At 39.6% G+C, this 22,628-nt stretch overlaps 1 protein-coding gene across 1 annotated transcript; it reads right to left on the bottom strand.

The window, feature by feature from the left end:
* Positions 1–1,278: 1,278 nt before the first annotated feature.
* Positions 1,279–11,790, bottom strand: LOC141110002 (phospholipase A2 inhibitor and Ly6/PLAUR domain-containing protein-like). The gene is made up of 5 exons (XM_073601251.1): positions 11,691–11,790; positions 11,414–11,539; positions 8,336–8,482; positions 6,492–6,644; positions 1,279–4,082 (listed from the first exon to the last, which is right to left on the bottom strand). The coding sequence occupies exons 1-5, from the start codon at positions 11,743–11,745 to the stop codon at positions 3,940–3,942; spliced, it is 624 nt and encodes a 207-aa protein (XP_073457352.1). The 5' UTR covers positions 11,746–11,790; the 3' UTR covers positions 1,279–3,939.
* Between the last annotated feature and the right edge of the window lie 10,838 nt (positions 11,791–22,628).

Raw genomic sequence — 22,628 nt, 5'->3', positions numbered from 1 at the left:
GTTTGCAGAGGCATTCGATTCTGAGTCCTCTGGGTCATAATTCATAATGCACTGCGATTTCGCACTTGAATTTCCTGAGAACGCCCCATTATGTTTGTTGTTCAGAGAACGGGTGAACACCCAATGTTCGAGTCTAACTTACTTTCGACTCGAACATTGAACTCATCCCTAAGAGAGACAGAATGGGGGTCTGCCTATGTAAACAAGGCAGATTGCAGTTCTGACATGGCGGGAAGGGATGGAATATGTTCCCCTAGTAAAAGCACCTCCTACAGTATAGTAAAACACTGGTTAGGCCCACAGTTAATCCTTTGATCGCCCCTGATGTTAACCACTTCCCAGCCAGTGTCAGTACAAACTTAATTGAGAGGCTATGTTTCCCAGTGGAGTTAACCCTACCAAATATGTGTATACTTATTAAAACACAAGATTTGACCAAATATACTTATTGAACCCAAGTGAGGCAGCCTTTTTTCAAACTTAATAAGAATTTTTTTTTGCATTTTGTTAGAAAAAACTTTTTTAGACTTAAGGAAGGCTTAGATGTTCATATTCATTTTAGTTGACTTAAAGACAGGAATTCATGTTCCATCTGATACATTTTTAAACTTAGATTTAGATTATGATTGCAGAGGATCATGTTAGATTTGTAAAGGGTTAAATCAAGAATTTGCCCCTTTTTTTCCCCTGTTCTCCAGTCAAGTGGCCTGGAAGACATTGGGAGGTGTTAAAATGGACTGTTCTCTGGTCCATTGTGCTGGAAAGAAAAGTTGTTATATTGCAGAATTTATTTTTAAAATGTAATCTATATCGTTTTTATATAAAATTAAAGAGATTTTTTTTAATTAAACAAATTAATTATCCATCATTTAACAACTCATTGTTTAATAAAATGTTTGACTAATGTTTTTGAAATTGACATCAATTGACGCCCTTTCTCATACCATTTTTATGTTTTTGTATAATGTAGAATAGAATTTGCATCATATGTACCGTAATTGTGAAAAGGGCATGTGAATATAGAGTGTGATTATTATTTTCATAGCATTTAGCTATGAAATCATTTTTACACAACTGAAAACTTCTACCTCAACTATATTTCCAGTGATAGACTGGAAATAACAATTAATAATCTCTGCATGTTTTCTATCAAATGTTTTCTATTCAGATGAGTCTAATAGAGTTACTTTTTTTTCTTTATTTCTTTATTCATTTTCAAAGAGATAAAAAAAACAAGAGAAGTTACATTCTCAAAACAGATCAAAGAATATAAAGCATATTACTTAAAAACAAAACAAAAAAAAACAAGCATATGTCTCTAGTGCACAAGCATGTAGGGTGTCGGATCTTGTTTTAAACAGCTATTAATGGTTTACAAACTCATAGGTAACAAAATAGTTCCTATATGTAAGACTTAGCTGAAACTCAAACCAGCACTAGCGGACTAATGTCACTCTTTTTTCAATTCCATCAGTTAGTAGTTTTTTAGATACATCGTTGCTGGTGAACTATAGTAGACCTTCATAAATATGGATGCATATAGAGTTAGGCAGTCCTATAGTACTTAGGGTTTATTGCTTCATTCCAGAGTTATGCTTTTAAGGTCTTTAGTCCAAGGTTCCCAGTTTCTGTAAAAAATTTTGGTAGAGAGTTTGGCTTTGGAAAACAGGTATTCTATTTTAAAATGGTTGTTTAGAATCATGGTCAGGTCTTGTAGGGATGGAGAGAGTGGAGATTTCTATCTCCTAGCTATAGAGTTCTTCCTTTTTATAGGCATTATGCACAATCACAGATATCATAATTCCATAAATATATAAGCACTAGGAAAGCAACAACACTTTTTTGCATGAGCCATATTTATTGAACGCCATTTGAAAATCATCATTATCTTAGGTAGCAATCATGCAGTAAAATCATACAGCAGAAGTCTTTGGGGCTTAATATGAATTGATGATATATCAGCATTTTACTTATTTCATTTTTTTCCCTTTTTCTTTCAGTTTCAAAATGTTTGAAACTTATTTCCAGCTAAGCTTTACATTGGGTACTAATATCACATATTATTAATTTAAAGTGTATGCAAAGGCAATTTTTTCCCTACTTTTTTATAGATTGTAAAAGAGTTCGACCCTGTTAGTTTTTTTTTTTCCCTAACTGCACCTCTGTTAGGGAGATCTTCTTCTCTCTTTGTCCAGGTGCAGAATATGAGGGAACATCTAAAATGTTAGACCTGTCACCAGAGCAAGAGGTGAGGGGAAATCATCCAACGGGGGGAGGGAAATGTTTCAGTAACAACTCTCAATTTGGTAAGATTTAATCTAATTCACTGTTGCATCTCTAGGACAGGAAAGAAAGAGAAATCTTCCTTGTGGGCCACAGACAGAAAAAAATAACCTGATAGATGTTTTTACCCTTTCTCACTCTATTCAAATCAAAAAAATTCAAGTTTAGGTTATACATGCAATTAAATTTATGTAGTATTCATGCATTGCACTATGAATTAATGCATGGAACTCACATGAATATATCAAACTAGAAGTAAATCTATACTCAAAAACAAAAACGTAATATAGTGCAGTGTGCCAGTCCTTAGATGTGGTGACTGCACTTGTTTTCTTTTTAAAAAATTTTTTTACTTGGTAATCCTGAGAAAAATAGACTTTCTGTCCCAAGCTATAGAGGCAGCCATCATTGGCATTCAGACTGGACTTCATACATGTCTACATTTGGTATTCCTCATTACATGAAGGCTGATGGTATTAGTACTAAGAAACCAAAAAAACATGCGCTTACTCACAATTGCAAGCAGCTAAGTTAGTGGCAATAATGTCCCAAAAGTGGATGAAGGTGTTCCAGAGATAATGGACCCAAAGTTGATGTGTACCATATGGGTCAGACAAACTTAACGGCACTGTTGAAACACGGAAACAAATATGCAATCTTGGAGGCCTTCAAGAGGATCCAGTGTGTATAAACATAAGATTGTGTGAATACCACCACCCGAGTGAATGGAGGCTTACCAGAAAGTTGGGACCCACAAAGCATATGCTGTATGAGTCAAACAGGCTTGAATTTTTGGGACATTATTGCCACTAACTTAGTTGTTTTGTCACGTGGTGATCACAACGGTTCATATAAGGATGGACTTTTATTCATCTAATATGGACATGTATCAAATATTTAAGGATATTTGTTAATATCATACACTTATTTTGCATTTTTTATTTCCTGTATCACTTTAGCGCTACACTTGTTTATATATATGATGGTATTAGTAGTTTACAGAATTAAGGCTGACAGCTGCTGTAACTGGACAGGGCTGTAGAAAAAAGAAAACCCAGCGCTCCAGGTGAGATAAGGAAGCTTAATGATCCAGCAGGTGCTCGCCTCGGCTCGCCTCCACACACAATGAAATGAAAAGAAATGGCCGCACACCACTGCAGATCCTCTTTATTTGGACATCCCAAAAATTACAGGCATCAGAATGCTGGGTAGACACGCTTCGCACACTTCACGTGCGTTTCGTCATTACCAAATGACAGGGTTGCATCATGCTCTGAGTGGTACTTATATTTAGGTCAGTAGGCACTCAGGGGCAAATGCCCGACATGCCGACTGGATGGTGCTCCTGTATTTTCCACCCACAGATAAAGCCTGAAACCTCACATATTGGAGCTAAACGTCCACTGTCCATGATGCCTTAATCTAAATAGAATCTCTGGGAGGGATTGAACCCAGTACTGCACGTTAAGTCTTGGAACCCCTTTTGAATCGCATCTTGATTTATATCCAATGATCATTTAGGGATATTTTTAAGATTCGTTAAGCGTGTCTTAATTACTATAATTTCAATAATCAATGCACAATCATTGCAAATTTTAAAGTGAACTAGATTTTAATATTGTGAACAATGGTGGTTCTGTATTGTTGCTTTGTTCCCTACGATGGAGGAGGACCCTTTGGGATATAGCACACACTCTCTATGGCGTTAATGACTTTCAGACTGGCCATTTCACTGTAGTCATAGGTACAAGCCAAAGGGCTACTGCATCCTTGTGCTGAGATGTTGTATTGAACCCCATCTGTGGAAAAGAAAGAAGTTGACATATCGAGCTGCTATGATATTTTACTAGACACACAGTGCATACAGAAGAGAAAGGAGAAATGCATTCGAAATATGAGTCCCCTTATGTAAAAGGTTTAAAAATAAATATTGGTGTGTTACTTTTCATTACTGTGAGCATTTAGCATTGAAAACAAAAATCAGGCAGTTACCCAAAATGGTCCATTGCCACCTATGCACTTCGGTAACATGTGCAGTATCTGCATTGGTACACTGCAGTGACATTCATTGGGCATAGCACCAAATGCATCTTCTCAACACAATTGCATTGCAGCACAGTGCAGATTGTGATAACGTACTAAAGTATGTTTTGGTGTGCTGCTGATTTTGGTGAAGTATTATTGGATGGGTATATTCGTGGTTATATCTGGAGTCATATGAAATTTCCTCAGATGAAGGCTGCATATAACGAGTGCACAAGGGTACCTTTGGAAAAGCCAATCCAGAGAAACTAAGAGAGTACAAAGAAGAGAGAAGGGGGGGCTCCTCCCATTGATGTCTTGTGCCCTCAGGTGAAGTTTTTTTGTGTGTTTTAACAATCTGTGGAATTCCACTGAGTCTGCAAAATGTAGCCAACATGCCCAGGTTTTGGAGAATTTTGTAGGTGTCTTTCTGGCCTGGTAAACTAGGTCCTCCATTTCAGCAATCCTCCCTATGCATTGGAGCCATTCTGAAATACTAGGGGGTGTATTGTCCTTCCAGTGTAAGGGTATTCACATTTTAGCTGTGTTGATATGGTAAAGAGTTAACAACCTTTTTAGGCCGACTGGAGTAGGGATTTGTGGTGAAGAAGAAATTGTTCCGGGTTGTAGTTTGGAGAGCAAGTTGTTATTTTGGTAGTGAGGTGATGTACTTCTTTCCAGAAGGGTTGTATCAGAGGGCAATCCCACCAGATGTGGAGTAGTGAGCCGTGAGCTATGTTACATCTCCAACAAAGTGGGGAAACATTGGGGTGGTACTTGTGAAGTTTATCTGGGGTCCTGTACCACCTTGAGTAGATTTTGAACTTAACTTATTATGTTCACAAACTGGCTGATAAGCCCTCTATGTGACAGAATTGACTAGGGTCCACTGGTGCTTCCGGATTCATTATATACCCAGATAGCAAGGATAACGTGCCACAAATTTGTGGCATTGTTGAATTGTAAGTCTTTTAACGTGCTGCACATTTTTACTGGCAAGTTGTACACTTGCAGAGCACTTAAAACACTTAAAAGTTCTTGTTGACATTTTTCCAATCTGTAGCAAATTTGCGTGGCAAATCTCTAGCAAGAGCAACGTTGCAGAGTCTACAGCATGAAAATCCAGCCACAGTGACCCCTGTGGTGGGATGACTATTGCACAACATAAATGAACCAGAACTTGCAGCAGACTTGCAGAATTTTTGCAAAGAAAGTTGATCTGGAGTCATGCAATGTGGACTTGCTGCAATTGTACAACAAACATATGTCTGGCAAGTATGGCAAATCTAGCAATAGCTTAACAAGTCATTTTCAAACTTGCAGCACAACTGCTTGTTATCTAGGTAGAGAAGTAGCCACCACCACCTCAAATCGCTTCTATAATAAAGCAGCTGCAAGCTTGATTTAAGAATTTCAATGCCATGGCTGCAGGACATGTCATTGGCAGTGAAAGACTTTAGGCACAAAAACTGCTTCATAAGCACCTATTTCTGTCTATCTTATGCCACGTGCACATGGTCGGAATTTCGGCCCGCAAAAGACCGATGAGATTTTTTCATCGGAAAATGCGACCGCGTGTATGCTCCATTGGTCTTTTGCTGGCAGAATTCCAGCCAGCAAAAGATTGACAGCATGCTCTCGGGAAAAGTTCCTATCCAAAAATGCGATCGTCTGTGGCAATTCCGACGCGCAAAATCCCTATGCATGTTCGGAAACAATTCGACGCATGCTCGGAAGCTTTGAATGTCATTTTCCCGGCTCGTCGTAGTGTTGTACGTCACCGCGTTCTTGACGGTCGTAATTTCAGCGAACTTTTGCGTGACCGTGTGTATGCAAGGCAAACTTGAGCGGAATCCCGTCGGAAAAGCCGTCACATCTCTTTCCAACGAGAAAATCGATCATGTGTACGCGACATTACTCTTATGTAAGTGCTACCACTGAAATTTACATGTGACCATTATTTCTATTATCTACTATTTACTATTTATTTTATTTATGTATGTACCGGTATTTATTTATTTTTGGTATTTTTCTCTATATATTAGCCCTGAAGATGGGGGAATCTTTAATCCCACAAAATGTGTTGGCTAGTTACCTACACTATTATAATTTATAAACTCATTTTTATAAACCACCAATGTCCATCAGTACCAAAAGCTCCTCACCACACACTCACAGATACTTACCAGGTTTCTGAAGAGTCCCCCTAAATTTTGTACACAGATCCTTTTCTTCCCAGCAGACTGTATATCTTGTTGCATTACACCCATCCAATGTGTTATATTCACGGCAAATTGGACATACAATGCCTTTCCTCTCTTTGGTTACATTCTTTGGCACTACATAAAAAAAAAAATTACAATTAAAAGTATATCTTATACAGTATGTCATAAACATCAAGTCTAAAAAATAATAATAGCTTTACAGATGTATTTGCAGGCAGGTGCAACTACTGCAGCAAAGTGTACACCATCCAATCAGACAGTGGATTTTGTTTGGTTCCCTCTTACTTTATTTTCCATTGATGGAATGATACAAAAGTGCTAAAATGACCAATTGGTAACATATAGCTTGTTCGGTAAGGTAAATAAAACACACCTTGTGTAAACACTGCTTTAGGCAGCCTATATTCTAGTTAGCAGAAAGCATCAACCAATGGAGCTGTAGCCTGGAGGCATGCTCAGTTGAGTGTTTTAGCCAGCTACTGGGCATTATATAGCTTTCTATTCTCTGTCTGATCAGACTTATGCCCCGTACACACGGTCGGACTTTGTTCGGACATTCCGACAACAAAATCCTAGGATTTTTTCCGACGGATGTTGGCTCAAACTTGTCTTGCATACACACGGTCACACAAAGTTGTCGGAAAATCTGATCTTTCTAAACGCGGTGACATAAAACACGTACGTCGGGACTATAAACGGGGCAGTGGCCAATAGCTTTCATCTCTTTATTTATTCTGAACATGCGTGGCGTCGGATTTGTGTACACACGATCGGAAATTCCGACAACGGATTTTGTTGTCGGAAAATTTTATAGCCTGCTCTCAAACTTTGTGTGTTTCGGAAAATCCGATGGAAAATGTCTGATGGAGCCCACACACGGTCGGAATTTCCGACAACACGCTCCGCTCGGACATTTTCCATTGGAAAATCCGACCGTGTGTACGGGGCATTACAATCACAGCGCCTAGCTTTGGCTTTTTTTGCAGCCCTGAGATGTCATGTGACCAAATGCAGGGAGCTGCAAAGGAAGTCAATGCTGGAAACAATGCAAAACTGTATAATATTTTGGGCTCATTTGTTAAAGGAAGCTAAATAACGGTCAATTGCCATGGTAATGTGGTGTTATATTTAGTATTTTTTAGGTGGCTCCATATCATTTTGACAGGGCAGAAGACATCTTGCTTAGCTCATATTTCATTTTTCACTATTTCTCTTGTACAATCTCTCTTTTTAGCATATAAACTATGTATCCAAAGGCGTGTGGACAACTGACCACCACATCTATTTGAGCTTGTTGGACAACTCATGTAAAAGCCACAGGAATTAATATGGAGCCAATCCCCTTAGTGGTTTTAATAGCCTGCATGATTCCCGGGAAAGCCTTCCACAAGATTTTGGAGAATTGCTGTTGGAATTTGTGCCCATTCAGTCAATTAAAAGCATTTTTGAGGTGAGGTCTGATGTTGAGTGAGAAGACCTGGCTCGCAATTGGAGTTCCAGATCACTTTGAGAGTTGTTCGGAAGGGCTAAGGTCAGGGTTCTGTGCAGGACACTTGAGTTCCTCTACATGAACTTATCAAGCTATGTCTTTATGGAGCTGGTTTTATACATAGGGGTACAGTCATGGTGGAACAGAAAATGTTTTTCCTTACACTGTTATCATAAAGTTGGAAGCTCACAGTTGTGTAAAAAGTCTTTGTATGGTGTAGCACTAACAGATCCCTTTCATGGAAACACCTGAGCTCATCGTTTGGAGGGGTCTCCACATACTTTTAAAGATATAATGTCATACCTTGTATACTTACTTTCATACATGGCTGTGTTACACCGATCTCCTTTACAGCATTTCAGCGAAGACTTAATGTACAAATCACTACCTGCATGTCCATGAATTACCACATCGCAAGGCAGATTCCGTGCACAACGCTTAAGAATTGAGCGGTATTCTTTATCTGTCAAAAAATGGTAATAAATAATCAATCAATAGGCACGCACCTAAATGATTGAGATCTTTGATTACGCTCCTATAGAAAAAAGTTCTTTTGATTCTGTATATAGACTGGACTCACGGTGTTCTCACTTCTACGGTCATCAGTCAGTAATTAACCACTTCAATACAGGGCATATTCACCCCCTTCCTGCGCAGACCAATTTTCAGTTTTCAGCGATGTAACATTTTGAATGACAATTGCCCGGTCATGCAACACTGAAAATTGCCTCCAAATATTTCAAATTTTGACTCGTAAGTTCAGAGAACCTGATGCCATTGTTCTGCACCCAGTTCCTATGGTTTCATGAAAACATTGGAACTGGGGTGCAGAAAAATGGCAACAGGTGCTCTGGACAGATGAGTCAAAATTTGAAATATTTAGAGGCAATTTGTTTGTGAAGGTCTGGAGAGTGATATAATGAGTGTCTGGTGGCAACAGTGAAGAATGGAGGTCATTTGCAAGTTTGGAGCAGTATTTTTGCAAAAGGAGTTGGAGATATGGTCAGGATAATAGTGTCCTGAATGCTGAGAAACACTTATCCATCATGCCATGCCATGTCCTCAAGGAGACGTGTGATTGCCCCCAAATTTATTCTGCAGTAGGACAATGACCACAAACATTGTCATTAAAGGAGTTGTAAAGTCTCAGGGTTTTTCACCTTAATGCAAACCTTCTGCGCTGCAGCTGCCCCCTCAGAGCCCAACTTTTGCTTACCTGAACCCGATTGTTCCAGCAACGTAGATGAGCCCAGCAGCTCCAGCCACTGCCTCATTGGAAAGATTGATAGCAGCAGGTGCCATTGGCTCCCACTGTTGTCAATCAAATCCAGTGACACGTGAGACAGGGCAGAGTCTTGCTGTTTGTGTCAATGGACGCAGCAGCAGGACTCGAGAGCGCGCCCCCACGGATGCCCCCATGGAAATCGGCTCTCCAGGGGGGGCACTCGCCGAAGAGGAGAATCCAGGAGCTCTGCGGGGGGGGGGGGGGTGCAGGAGAGGAGGATCAGGGGAAAGGAGGGTTTTGCACAGAGCAGGTAAGTATTACATGTTTTGCTATTTAAAAAAAATAAATAAACAACCTTTACAATCACTTTAAGAACTATCTTCAGTGTAAATAAGAAAAGTCCTGGAAGTGATGTTTTTTCTTCCACGGAGCCCCGATCTCAACATCATTGAGTTTGTATGGGATGAAGAGACAGAAGGATTTGAGGCAGCCGACATCCACAGAAGATCTGTGGTTAGTTGTCCAAGATGTTTGGAACAACCTACGTGCCAAGTTCCTTCAAAAACTGTGTGCAAGTGTACCTAGAAGAATTGAAAAATGTATGCTGTTTTGAAGGCAAAGGGGAAAAGGGGGGGGGGGGGTGACACAGCAAATATTGATTTGATTTGGATCTCACAGCTGTTAATTTACATTCCATTTTGTTAATTGATAAAAATAAACTATTTACACTTCTATTTGTTAGAGTATTTTTAATTTGCAGCATATTTTTTCACACCTGCCTAAGAATTTTGCACAGTAATATACACTATATTGTCGAAAGTATTGTGACGCCTACCTTTATACCCACATGAACTTTAATGGCATCCCAGTCTTAGTCCGTGGGGTTCAATATTGAGTTGGCCCACCCTTTGCAGCTATAACAGCTTCAACTCTTCTGGGATGGCCGACCACAAGGTTTAGGAGTGTGTCTATGTGAATGTTTGACCATTCTTCCAGAAGCGCATTTGTGAGGTCAGGCACTGATGTTGGCCTAGCTCGCAGTTTCCATTCTAACTCATCCCAAATGTGTTCTATCGGGTTGAGGGCAGGACTCTGTGCAGGACAGTCAAGTTTATCCACCCCAAACTCGCTCATCCATGTCTTTATGGACCTTGCTTTGTGCACTGGTGCACAGTCATGTTGGAACAGGAAGGGACCATCTCCATACTGTTCCCACAAAGTTGGGAGCATGAAATTGTTCAAAATGTCTTGGTATGCTGATGGCTTAAGAGTTCCCTTCACTGGAACTAAGGGACCAAGCCCAACCCCTGAAAAACAACCCCCCACCATAATCCCCCCTCCACCAAATTATTTGCACCAGTGTACAAAGCAAGGTCCATAAAGACATGAATGAGCAAGTTTTAGGTGGAGGAACTTGACTCTCCTACACATAGTCCTGACCTCAACCCGATAGAAAACCTTTGGAATGAATTAGAGTGGAGACTGTGAGCCAGACCTTCTTGTCCAACATCAGTGCCTGACCTCACAAATGCGCTTCTGGAAGAATGGTCAAACATTCCCATAGACACACTCCTAAACCTTGTGGACGGCCTTCCCAGAAGAGATGAAGCTGTTAGAACTCTATTGAACCCTACCGATTGAGACTGGGATGCCATTAAAGTTCATGTGTGTGTAAAGACAGGCGTCCCAATGCTTTTGGCAATATAGTGTATCTGATCTATAAAATTGAAGAGTAACTAGACCAGTGATTGAAATCCTGGGATTAGATGCTAATGGGGAAAAAAATGGTGTCTCATCGGTGTAATGGCACATACTGATGAGACACCACGATTAAGTCTTTCTTTGGGAAAAACGCATTGGAGAGGTAGGTGGACAAGCGAAAAGACATGTTGTAAACCCTTGTCACTGGATTAAACTGTTTTCAACATTAATGACATCATCTGTATGGGGCCCATTTATTCCATTTTGACACTCAGTCTGTGGAGCTGGGACATTCTCTTGGGCAGCCACCCTGTTATAGATTTTCACTTACTTCCTGTCCGGTGAAACTATTGAAGTCAGTGAACAGGTAGTGAGAGAAAATCTCCCTAACAGAACATAAAGCAGTAAAACCCAACACTATCCAAAATTTAAAAAGATGAACATACACTTTATTATTTTAAGACTTACTGTCGGCAACAAATTGTTCAGAGGTGATCATACACCGATCGCCATCTGGACATTGCTCTTCTTTATGTGTACAGCTCTCAGAATTCGGACCTTCGCAAACATAGCAGATAGTACTATGAGCTGGGACTAAAAAATATATAAAAATGAATAATAATGTAACTTGACATTGTAAATTTTATATATATATATATATATATATATATATATATATATATATATATATACACATATATATATATATATATATATATATATATAGCTTAATTTTAATTCTTACCTATTGCCTGCACAAATAAGAAGAGGAGAAGTTTGACGAGGAGAGCTGATTCCATTTTTTGTTGTTTCTCAATTCATAGGTGAAAACTTCTATAATGATTAAAATTCTACGTAACTGCTGATATTTATATGATATTTTATGGTTTTAGGGTATTGTTACACATTAGTAACTAGACAGTAAATACATACAATCTAAAGGTTATGTTGACACATAATTTGCTAACAAAATATTTAAAGGAAAATAGTTGCACCAAATTTATTTGATAAGCCCTAAAGCCAAAAAAAGCGTGTTTTCTCTAAGGATAGGCTGTCATAGTGTCTGTCCTAGTTGTGCTACTGAAAAGGGAACTATAACATATCCTAGTATCACATAGGGGGCCCTCATAGAGGGAAGTATCGGTACATTCTGTAGATCTTTGTTTGCAGAAAGAAGAAACAATTAAAAATGGAACACTAATATATGAGTCTATTCCCTTACTTAGCTTAAAACTCATCAAATATTTAACCACTTCTATACCGGGCCCTTCCCCCCTCCCCCTTCCTGCTCAGGCCAATTTTCAGCGCTGTTACACTTTGAATGACAATTGCGCGGTCAAGCGATACTGTACCCATATGAAATTATTTAATTTTTAGCTCCCCCCCCCCACAAATAGATCTTTCTTTTGGTGGTATTTGATTACCACTGGGGTTTTTTATTTTTTGCGCGACAAACAAAAAATACAAATACAAATAAAAAAAGACCGAAAATTTTGAAAAAAAAAAGTTTTTTTATTTGTTTCTGTTATAAAATTTGGTAAATACTGTTTTTTATAATATAATATATTTATATTTATAACACTCACTTTTTCACCATGAAAATCGGGTGCAAATAGCGTGTGCGTGTTATACGCCAATACTTCAATTTTAGCTGCCTTGGAGTGGACGGGGAGGGGGACGGGACGAGCGCCGTCAGATTACATACAGTGAGAATCTCCTGTTTACTTGGTGGCCTCTGTAATAGAAAGTCCCCTCTCCTGGGCCGCCATTGGACCACTGTTCTGTCTATCATAGGAGATTCTCACTGTATGTAATCTGTTGGCGCTCGTCCCGCCCCCCTCCCTGTCCCCTCTAGGCTGCAGATGGGCATCGATCAGGCTGCACTGATGGCAGTGGTGAGGCTGCTGCACTGATGGCAATGGTGAGGCTGCTGAACTGATGGTAGTGGTGAGGCTGCTGCATTGATGGCAATGGCAAGGTTGCTGCATTGATGGCAATGGTGGGGCTGCATTGATGTCACTTGTGAGGCTGCAGATGGGCATTGATCAGGCTGCATTGATGGCAATGGTGAGGCTGCAGATGGGCACTGACCCTTATTTTGCTTCAAAGTTCCTTATTAAAAATGTAAGTTTTTTTCCTGAAACTTCCCTCTTAAAATGAATGTGCGTGTTATACGCCTGTGCGTGTTATACGCCGACAAATACGGTATGTAAGTTTTCTCCTTCAGCACCCCACAGCAGATAGCAGAGTGTCCCCCCACCATTGCGGTTTCCATCCTGGACACCAACGGAGCTTGATCTCCAGCTTGCAGACAGTGGGCTGTCCATCACCTCCTTTCCACCGGGCTGTCATCGTTCTTCACATGGTTCAGGTCGTCTATTTTCCATGTCCAACCAGCAAGCCACCTGGATGATGTTAACCCCTTCCCACCCGGATGTCATTTGTGGTACCGTTTTTGCTTTTAATATTTTAAGAATGTCATCTACAATGGCTATATGCTTTTATGACCGATTGTTGCAGTCTTCTTAAGATCCTACAGTTTTCTGCAGTTGTTGTTCACCTTTACAATGCAATAAACTAGTTTTTATATAGCTATTGGTCTAAATGTACTTTCTGAATTTCGCCTACAGAGCGATGCCTTTTTGTTTTTTGCTAAGAGAACTTTTGTGTGGAGCTGAAGACATCAGTCCTGCTAAAAAGAAATAAAAGCTACTAGAGATGAATTAAAAGAATTCTCTTTACCTGGCACACTCTTCATGGGAGTATGTCAAGGTTTTGCAAGGCCATTGTGAATATGAGATCCTGTCAAAGTTTTATTTTTCTCCCTCCTCCCCAATGGACATGCTTGGAAAGATTTCCAGGGAATTTTGTAGATACAGCAAGCACAAACATTCCTTGGAAATTTAAAAAAGATAAGAGAACAACTAGCCCACCATCTGTGAGTGGGCAAGCACACCCACAGGTGGATTGTTACAGTCCCAATACAGCTTTGTGAACGTTGTCCACATTTTCTTTAGTGATGACTGCAGGTTGTCAACACAAATCAAGGTCATCTTTAACAAGTGTTTATGATGCTGCTTACCTCTATATAGTGCTTATGTGTTATCGCCAATCATGAAGGTATTTTGGTTCCAATGTATTTTTTATGTAGATATATTATAACATATTATAACAGCTCTGAGCTCTCCATTTCTTCCCCATTTTTTTATTTTCTAAGATTGTGCCTTATTGCATCTCCTCTGTCAATCCAACTGTGTTGGCAGAGCACTATGATTAGACTTTCACTGAATTGAATGCACTTTCTGGATGTGCCTTTAACTTTGTCTTGTTACTGATTTGTCTATAACTGTCAGCACCTTGGTTGTTATTTTTGCTGACTGTTACTCATTATTTCCAATATGAAGCTTATAGAGGGGCATAGATGTTACCTTTCTTCTATGGAATTAGTATGGGTCAATTGTGTGCTGGACAGCACACACACACACAAGTCACAGAGAAATAAACTACTATAACTGGTTTTGGGACCAAAGGTGTATATATTGGTCATACTCTCGGCAACTATTTGCCTCTTCTGAAAGCTTTCCATTTTTTTCAAACCGCAGCATTCTGATACCAATTATTTCAATCATTCCCCATTTTTAAACACGTGGATGAGTGCCTGGTTCATCTCTCTTGAAGGACTTTTGGAAACATTTATTCCTTAAGAGCATCAAATACAGCCAATGTTTCGAGGGCAAAAAACCCTTCCCCTTCTTTAGGGCTTGAGCAGTTAAGGGGATCCGTTATGAAGACTGGAAGGCTTGATGAAGACTGACATCTCCTGACAACAGGATAGGTAATGGTAGCTTCTAAAATTACCACAAAAATGTTGTTTGCACGACCAACATTATGGCAAAATTTACAGTTTTGATCACAAATATGACCACAATCTGCCATCAAGATTCCTGTAACAATCAAATGGTGCTGGAGGGCTATTAAAACCAAAGTCTCTGTATAAGTTCATAAAAGTCTATATAGAATCATGATAAGAGGACGAATGGGCACCTGCCATCCACGGCACCATGCACCCCCACTCACGTCAGTTCCCGCCCGATGCCATCTGCGTTCCATTCTGGTTTCCACCGGCCACTCGCTTCCCACCGCAGCCTTCCTTTTGTTTCCATTTGGCATCAAGTTTCTGTCAATATTGTTAAATGATCTAAAGTGTTGATTTTTGTCTACATTAATCCATCCATTGTTTTTTGTGATTGAAAGCTAGTCGAAGTTACCAGAACATGTCATGAGTGTGTCCACCATAACAGTTTTTCCCTCCATCTTCTCTTTCTGGGGAAATTCAGCAGCCAATCATTGTCTTCATACACAACCCCAAGAAAACATCACATTGTCTGAAGGCACTTGTTATTACAAAGGAGCCAAATAATCAGGCGAAAACTATTTAGCCCACATGCACCTAGAAGAAAACAACCACAATCCACCCTGTGACATTTGGTAAACATACAGCATGTGGTGGCAGACCTCTTTATAATAACACACACTTTTAAATGTTTAATACATATCAAGATAAAACAAATGCATTCTGACTGTTTTAGGGGCAATGCTAGACAACATGTGGGGCTGACACTGCTTTTCAGAGCACATTTGAGAGGTGTTATTGCTACCTCCTAAATGCCTATTAATTTTCTTTGCAATACCAAGCTACAATTGTACACCAAGCAGTTGGCACACTGTGGCGGCACAGTCCCATTGACTTCACTAGATGCATTTGGCAAGCAGCACCATGTGCCAAACACGACATTCTGTATAATATTGCAACGTGTACAAACCCAAGCGACTGCCATGTTTGGTTTTAGGTGGCCAATCATGGAGGGTGGTAAAACTGCTGATCAGCTGCCTGTTTTTACTACCCCTTTTGCTGCACTTGTAAATGAGGCCTAGGCATGTTCTATAGCAGCCATGTTTATCATCTATCTTGACAATATATTATATAAACTCCCTTTCCTATCAAAAAAATTAACTAATATTACTAAATAAGGCTAAACAGAATATGAAAATAGGTGGGGGCAGTGGTTAACTTTTTGTACTGTTGTGATATTGGTCAGACAACACACTGACACCTTTTCAGCCATAGTGCTATGAGCTGGGTGTTCAGTGTGCCCCTGTACCTTTAAGAAGGGGTGGGCTCCCTTCAGCCCATCTGCCCTACATCTATCCATCAAAATGCATGTGCTTCAACTGTGGAGCCTCTTAAAAGTTAGAGGTAGGGGCTACAGGTAACAGGGTGCCTTACCAGAGCCTGTAGCTTATGCATGTATTTGCAAATGTGTGCAGACTAAACCCCTGTTTAAACAGGTTAATTTGATTGGTCACAGGCTGGTAGGTAAGTAGAGCTTGGAATTTCCCTTAGATTTTTCCTTGGCTTTTTTTGAGCATTATAATAATCTCATTGTTGATTTTAATTATGTGCTGTATATAAGTACCCTCTGTGCTACCACCCCTTACTCTGCCACTAAGCCCATAAGGGTGAAAAGCATGAGAGGGGCAGTTCTTGGGTGGGGACTTCCAGTGTATCTTGACTGAATAAAGTTTTATGAGTAGTGATGTCATCAGAGTGTGGCCTTTGGTTTGTTAAAGTGCTAGTGTGTGTGTCACGGGACGGTCTGCCTTGGCCGACACCCAATACACCTGCAGTTGGCCAGAGGAGAATTGTCTCATTGAGATGCTGCTCCCACTAAGCTTTGTGGTGAAAAATTTTTTTTGTTAAATATCGCCCATGGCAGTGCCCAACTCCTCTTGTCCTTTGTTGACAATAACTTGCCTAAAGGCCTCAAAAGCGACCAGAATTTAACAGCAGGATGTGCAACCCATCCCCCATAGGTTTTAACAGGATTCACTGATAAGTTTAAGAGGGGAGTTTACAAATTTCAGACATAATAAATGTACCCCACCGTAAATCGAGCCCCAGCAGATGCACTTATTTTATTTATTTTTGGATTATGCAGAAACCCAGCCATTTTTTTGAGTTTTGTGTAAAGGGCAGTTAATCCAACAAAATATGTTTGGATTGTCAGTGGAAACTGAAGCATTCAAATGAAAACATGTGAGAGTTGATACACTAAAGTAATAGAAAAGTTTAATTTTGCAAAGTAAAATTGTGTGAAATACCCAGAAAAAAGGGCAGTGACTGGAGGTGCAGACAGCAGAAAAGGTAAGCATTTACCACTACTCCCCAAGTCCAGTCTCAATTTTTTCTACTACATACAGTATTCCATAAGGCAAAATAAACAAACAATATAAACAGGAAGAGTGAGATCCTCTGTTAATGGTTGTGCCAGGAATGACAATTAAAAAAAAAAGTGCAGAGATCTCCCCCAAGTCAAAGAAAAACATATGAAAATACATTGATAATTGATAATTGACCATTCTTCTTCTATGCATCTAATAATAAGGAGTTTTAGGAGGATTGCCTGTTTAAGTTGTCCTTGTGCATCTCTTTGGCACTTTTTGGTTCCCTCAGAGGATCTTCATGTGTAAATAATTGATAGCAGTCAAATATTGTAATGTTACTCCTGAGGCAGAGAAAAAAAATAACTTTAGGTGGAACAAGTGACACCCAAGGTTTACCCAAGCTTAAGATTATTTCAGTAATTTTGCCACAGGTATCATTTGGCCAGTGGCAGCTGAAACTAACCCATGGGGCCCAAAAGTCACCTTGTCTCAGGCTTCTAAAAGTTACTACCCTCAGTTCCTCCTGCATAACCAAACAGCCTCATCCCTACAATTACCATCCCTCTGGAATGGCTAACAGCAATAATTGCCCTGTACCAAGATAAACAACAAACACACCTAAAGCTCAGGGTAAAGGTGATGGACTGGCCAAGCACGTCTCCAGATCTAAACCCTATTGAGCATCTGTGGGACATCCTCAAATGGAAGGTGGAGGTGTGCAAGGTCTCTAACATCCACCAGCTCTGTGATGTCGTGATGGAGGAGTGGAAGAGGACTTCAGTGGTAACCTGTGAAGCTCTGGTGAACTCCATGCCCAAGAGAGTTAAGGCAGTGCTGGAAAATAATGGTGGCCACACAAAATATCGACACTTTGGGCCCAATTTGGACATTTTCACTTAGGGGTGTACTCACTTTTGCTGCCCCCGGTTTAGACATTAATGGCTGTGTGTTGAGTTATTTTGAGGGGACAGCAAATTTACACTGTTATACAAGCTGTACACTCACTACTTTACATTGTAGCAAAAGGGTCATTTCTTCAGTGTTGTCACATGAAAATATATAATAAAATATTTACAAAAATGTGAGGGGTGTACTCACTTTTGTAAGATACTGTATATCATAGTCAAAAAATACATCCAACACTCTCTAATACATGTAAATATAAAATTAAATAAATGCAGTAAAATAAATACAATAAACCCCCCCCCCCCTTATTATTGCATTTATTTACTGCATTTTGTTTAATTTTATATTTACATATATTAGAGGGTGTTTATGTATGTATTTTTTGATTATGATATGTAATAGGTTGTTCCTATGTGCATCAATTTATATAACTAATGGAAGAGTTACTGTATAAATACATTTTTATATTAATATTAGGTACACAAAAGTACAAATACTTTTCATATTTACATACTTTTATAGTGTTTTCTTTGCACTTAGAGGGGCAGCCACCTTGATTAATAAGAGTGGTATATTGATCTTTCTGTTGGCGCCCTTCATATTTATTGCATATGTTAATTAAATCAACTTGATATAAAGTAAATGATTTAATCAATATCTGTTATTATTTAAACAAAATGTTTCTAGGTAGAATTTGTAATTAGAGAGGTACATGGTGGAAGCCAAATTTACCTATTAAATATTCAGGGTTTTTCCCTGCTTTGCAGTATATGGGGCTGGCTGACTAAAGAAGGATATTCAGTCCAGGCCATTATTATAGGGGTGTCAATTACCATTAGAAAAATCTGACTGATATGTAACAATAATTATAAGTGAATAATGACCATGAAATTGCCAATATTAAGCTGGATGCACAATGTAATGGAGTTTTTTTCTCAAAATTTTGTATAAAATAATTGAATACTTTTGCATGTATTTTTAAAAAGTTTGATTATGTATAATAAGTATACATTTCTTATGGGGGATTTACTGGCCTCACATATCGAATAAAATTATATACAGAAGCACCATCATCCGAATTTAATTGGAACAGAAAGTTTGGGAGCAAGGACCCCTTGTTGAAATTTCATGTCATCTGTGCACATTTTTATATAGTTTGTATTATATATTCTCTTGACGTTTGTATAAATAAAAATTATGTTTTTATACATTTTTCTTATTTTACTGTCTACCCTCTTCTACCTGTACCGAGATAGTCCCCCTGCACTTTCCCCCTGGAGAGCTCGGAATTGGGGTCCTTGCTCCCAAACTTTCTGTACCTATAAATTTCTTACAAATTTTTTACTGTTCTATTTAGATTCAGACTCCTGAAGAAGCTGTATAATAAATTAGGTGAAACATGTCGAGTGGAAGCATACATTTTCACATGAAATGTGATATACATGTTTGTTGAATCCATTAATTTTTTTCAGATGAATTTTAATGATGTAAAATGTTGAATTTTTAAAATATTTGTGTCTACTTGTACCTTTAAAGTCCCCTAATTTTCTGTAATTCTTTGTATTTAAAAAAGAATATGTTCACTTTCAAAGTAAAGTGTCATTTTGCAAAGTGAATTTTAATTTAGCATAGTGAATAAGATTACTTGCATATGATAAGATGACTGACGTCAGTACAATGTCCCTCTCATTCACTATGCCAAGTGCATTTTCTGTTGGCAAAGTGAATTTTCCAATCATGTGCAAGCAAAATCATGTTTCATGTTATTTTTCTTGTATATCATTGATTATTGTTTGCATTTTCTTCACTTTTCTTCATTTTATTCACTAAGACAGCCATTCTCAACTGGAGTTACTTAGAATCTCAGCCTCCCTCCAGAGATTGCTGGGAGTTCCATGAGCTATGGCTGCTTGAACTCCCATCTGATGGTGCCTGGATAGCTCTGGGACCAATGCCCTTTGGCAGAGCCAGTGGCAGGGGAAGACCAGTGATTATTTTAGCTGTCAGAGTAGCATTCTGACCACCATTTCAAGGGTAATTTTTTCACTGACACCAAATGAATTGCTTTCCCCAAGTCTTGAAATGTGTTTCAAGGGTTCTTCTGCAGTGGAAAGGTTGAGAAAGGCTGCAATAAGATAAATAAAAATTATTTTTGAAAGTGTACACGCTCTACACCTTTAGTAAATCAACCCTAATTATTGTGTTTTACAGATTCCTCTCATGTACAGTAATGCCCCGTACACACGGTCGGATTTTCCGATGGAAAATGTCCGATCGGAGCGTGTTGTCGGAAATTCCGACCGTGTGTGGGCTCCATCGGACATTTTCTATCGGATTTTCCGACACACAAAGTTGGAGAGCAGGAGATAAAATTTTCCGACAACAAAATCCGTTGTCGGAAATTCCTATCGTGTGTACACAAATCCGACGGACAAAGTGCCACGCATGCTCAGAATAAATAAAGAGATGAAAGCTATTGGCTATTGCCCCGTTTATAGTCCCGACGTACGTGTTTTACGTCACCGCGTTCAGAACGATCGGATTTTCCGACAACTTTGTGTGACCGTGTGTATGCAAAACAAGTTTGAGCCAACATCCATCGGAAAAAATCCATGGATTTTGTTGTCGGAATGTCCGAACAAAGTCCGACCGTGTGTACGGGGCATAAGGCCGCCCAAAGCCTCGGTTCTCTCCAGTTCCTCTCTGCGGCATCGGCATCACTAATGTGGGCACCCGACTGTGACAGCTTGTGGCTTCACTTGCGGCCAGGTGCAAGTGGGAGCTGGGTACCTGTCAAAACAAGGTACCCCCCCCACCCACACACACACACACACAAAAAAAAAGGACATGGAAAATGTGGCATGTCAGAGGGTCAGGATTCCTTAAAGCGGAACTTCCACTTTTGGATGGAACTCCACTTTAAGTGACTTTTAACCTGGCATGGTTGTTGGTGTCAGACGGGCTGGTCTGAGTATTTCAATAACTGCTGATCTACTGGGATTTTCATGCACAACCAACTCTCGGGTTTACAGAGAATGGTTCGCTAAATTTAAAAAAAAATTGGGATATTTATTATAGTAAAAAGTAAAAGTTGTGTTTTTTTCAAAATTGTCCCTTTTCTTTTGTTTATAGTGAAAAAATAAAAACTGCAGAGATGATCAAATACCACCAAAATAAATCTCTATTTGTAGGAAAAAAAAGGACATCAATTTTGTTTGGGTACAGCGTCGCACGACCGCGCAATTGTCAGTTAAAGCAACGACGTGCCGTATTGCAAAAAATGGCCTGGTCATTGATTAGCCAAATCTTCTGAGGCTGAAGTGGTTAAGCATCATTAAAATCACTGCTCCTGAAAAAACGATTATTTAAAAAAAAAAAAAAATTGCATTGATATGTGGCCCCCAGGGCAGTACCCAGACCCCCCATACCCCTTTTATGGCCAATTAACTCCATAAAAGCCTTCAAAAAGGGCACTTTTTTTGTATGGCTCCCATAGACTTCAATGGGGTTTGCTTGTATAGAGGGACCAGACAAGGATGCCCTCTATCTCCACAATTTTTCACAATAGCAATAGAGGCTTTAGAATTAAGATTTAGGCAGTCCAAGAAATATAAGGGAATTTGTTTATGTGAAAAGACGGAGTATATTGGATTATATGCAGATGACATTATATTGTACATGAGGGACTCTCAGCATACATTAAGAGAAGCTATGAATATAATAGAGGCCTTCGGGGGATACTCCGGCTTGAAGATAAATTGGCAGAAATCTGCATGATGACATTACGACAGGAAATACAGATGGCGGACGGGTTAGAGTCCCTGATTAAAATAGTGGATACATTCAAGTATTTGGGAATTTACCACTTCAGCCCCGGAAGATTTGGCTGCTCAGTGACCAGAGCATTTTTTGCGATACGGCACTGCGTCGCTTTAACTGACAATTGCGCGATCCTGCGACTCTGTACCCAAACAAAATTGATGTCCTTTTCTTCTCATATAAATAGAGCTTTCTTTTGGTGGTATTTGATAATCTCTGCGGTTTTTATTTTTTGCGCTATAAACAAGAAAAGAGCGACAATTTTGAAAAAAAACACAATATTTTGTACTTTTTGCTATAATAAAAATCCCCGATTTTTTTTTTTTTTATATTGAAATTTTTTTCTCAGTTTAGGCCGAAATGTATTCTTCTACATATTTTTATGGTAATAACTTGCATGTAAGCCTGTAGCCTCCCTAGCGGTTTTCCCGAGTGTGGCTCGGGGTTAAAATTCAGGACCATTAGCGGTAACCCCGAGCCACACTTGGGATTACATCGGATCCTGGTGTGGCTTTACTTACCTTGTACCCGGGATCCTGCGATGTCCCCCCCTGTGTCTGCGGGCTCCGTCCTCCTCCGAAGCCTCTCCGTGCCAGGCTCCGTTCCCTGCGAGCGGCGCGACGCACGGGCAGGCCTGTGCTGGCCATCGGGACTACCGGGAGTTTCCCGGTGGGCCGATTGGCAGCGGGCCACTACACTTCTTTGACTGTCAGTGTCTCTCTCCGAGTCTCCA

Source organism: Aquarana catesbeiana, linkage group LG10, assembly GCF_042186555.1.
Source record: "Aquarana catesbeiana isolate 2022-GZ linkage group LG10, ASM4218655v1, whole genome shotgun sequence".
Lineage (NCBI taxonomy): Eukaryota > Metazoa > Chordata > Amphibia > Anura > Ranidae > Aquarana > Aquarana catesbeiana.
Note: the sequence above shows the minus strand (reverse complement) of the source record. Positions and strands in the feature narration are given on the sequence as shown.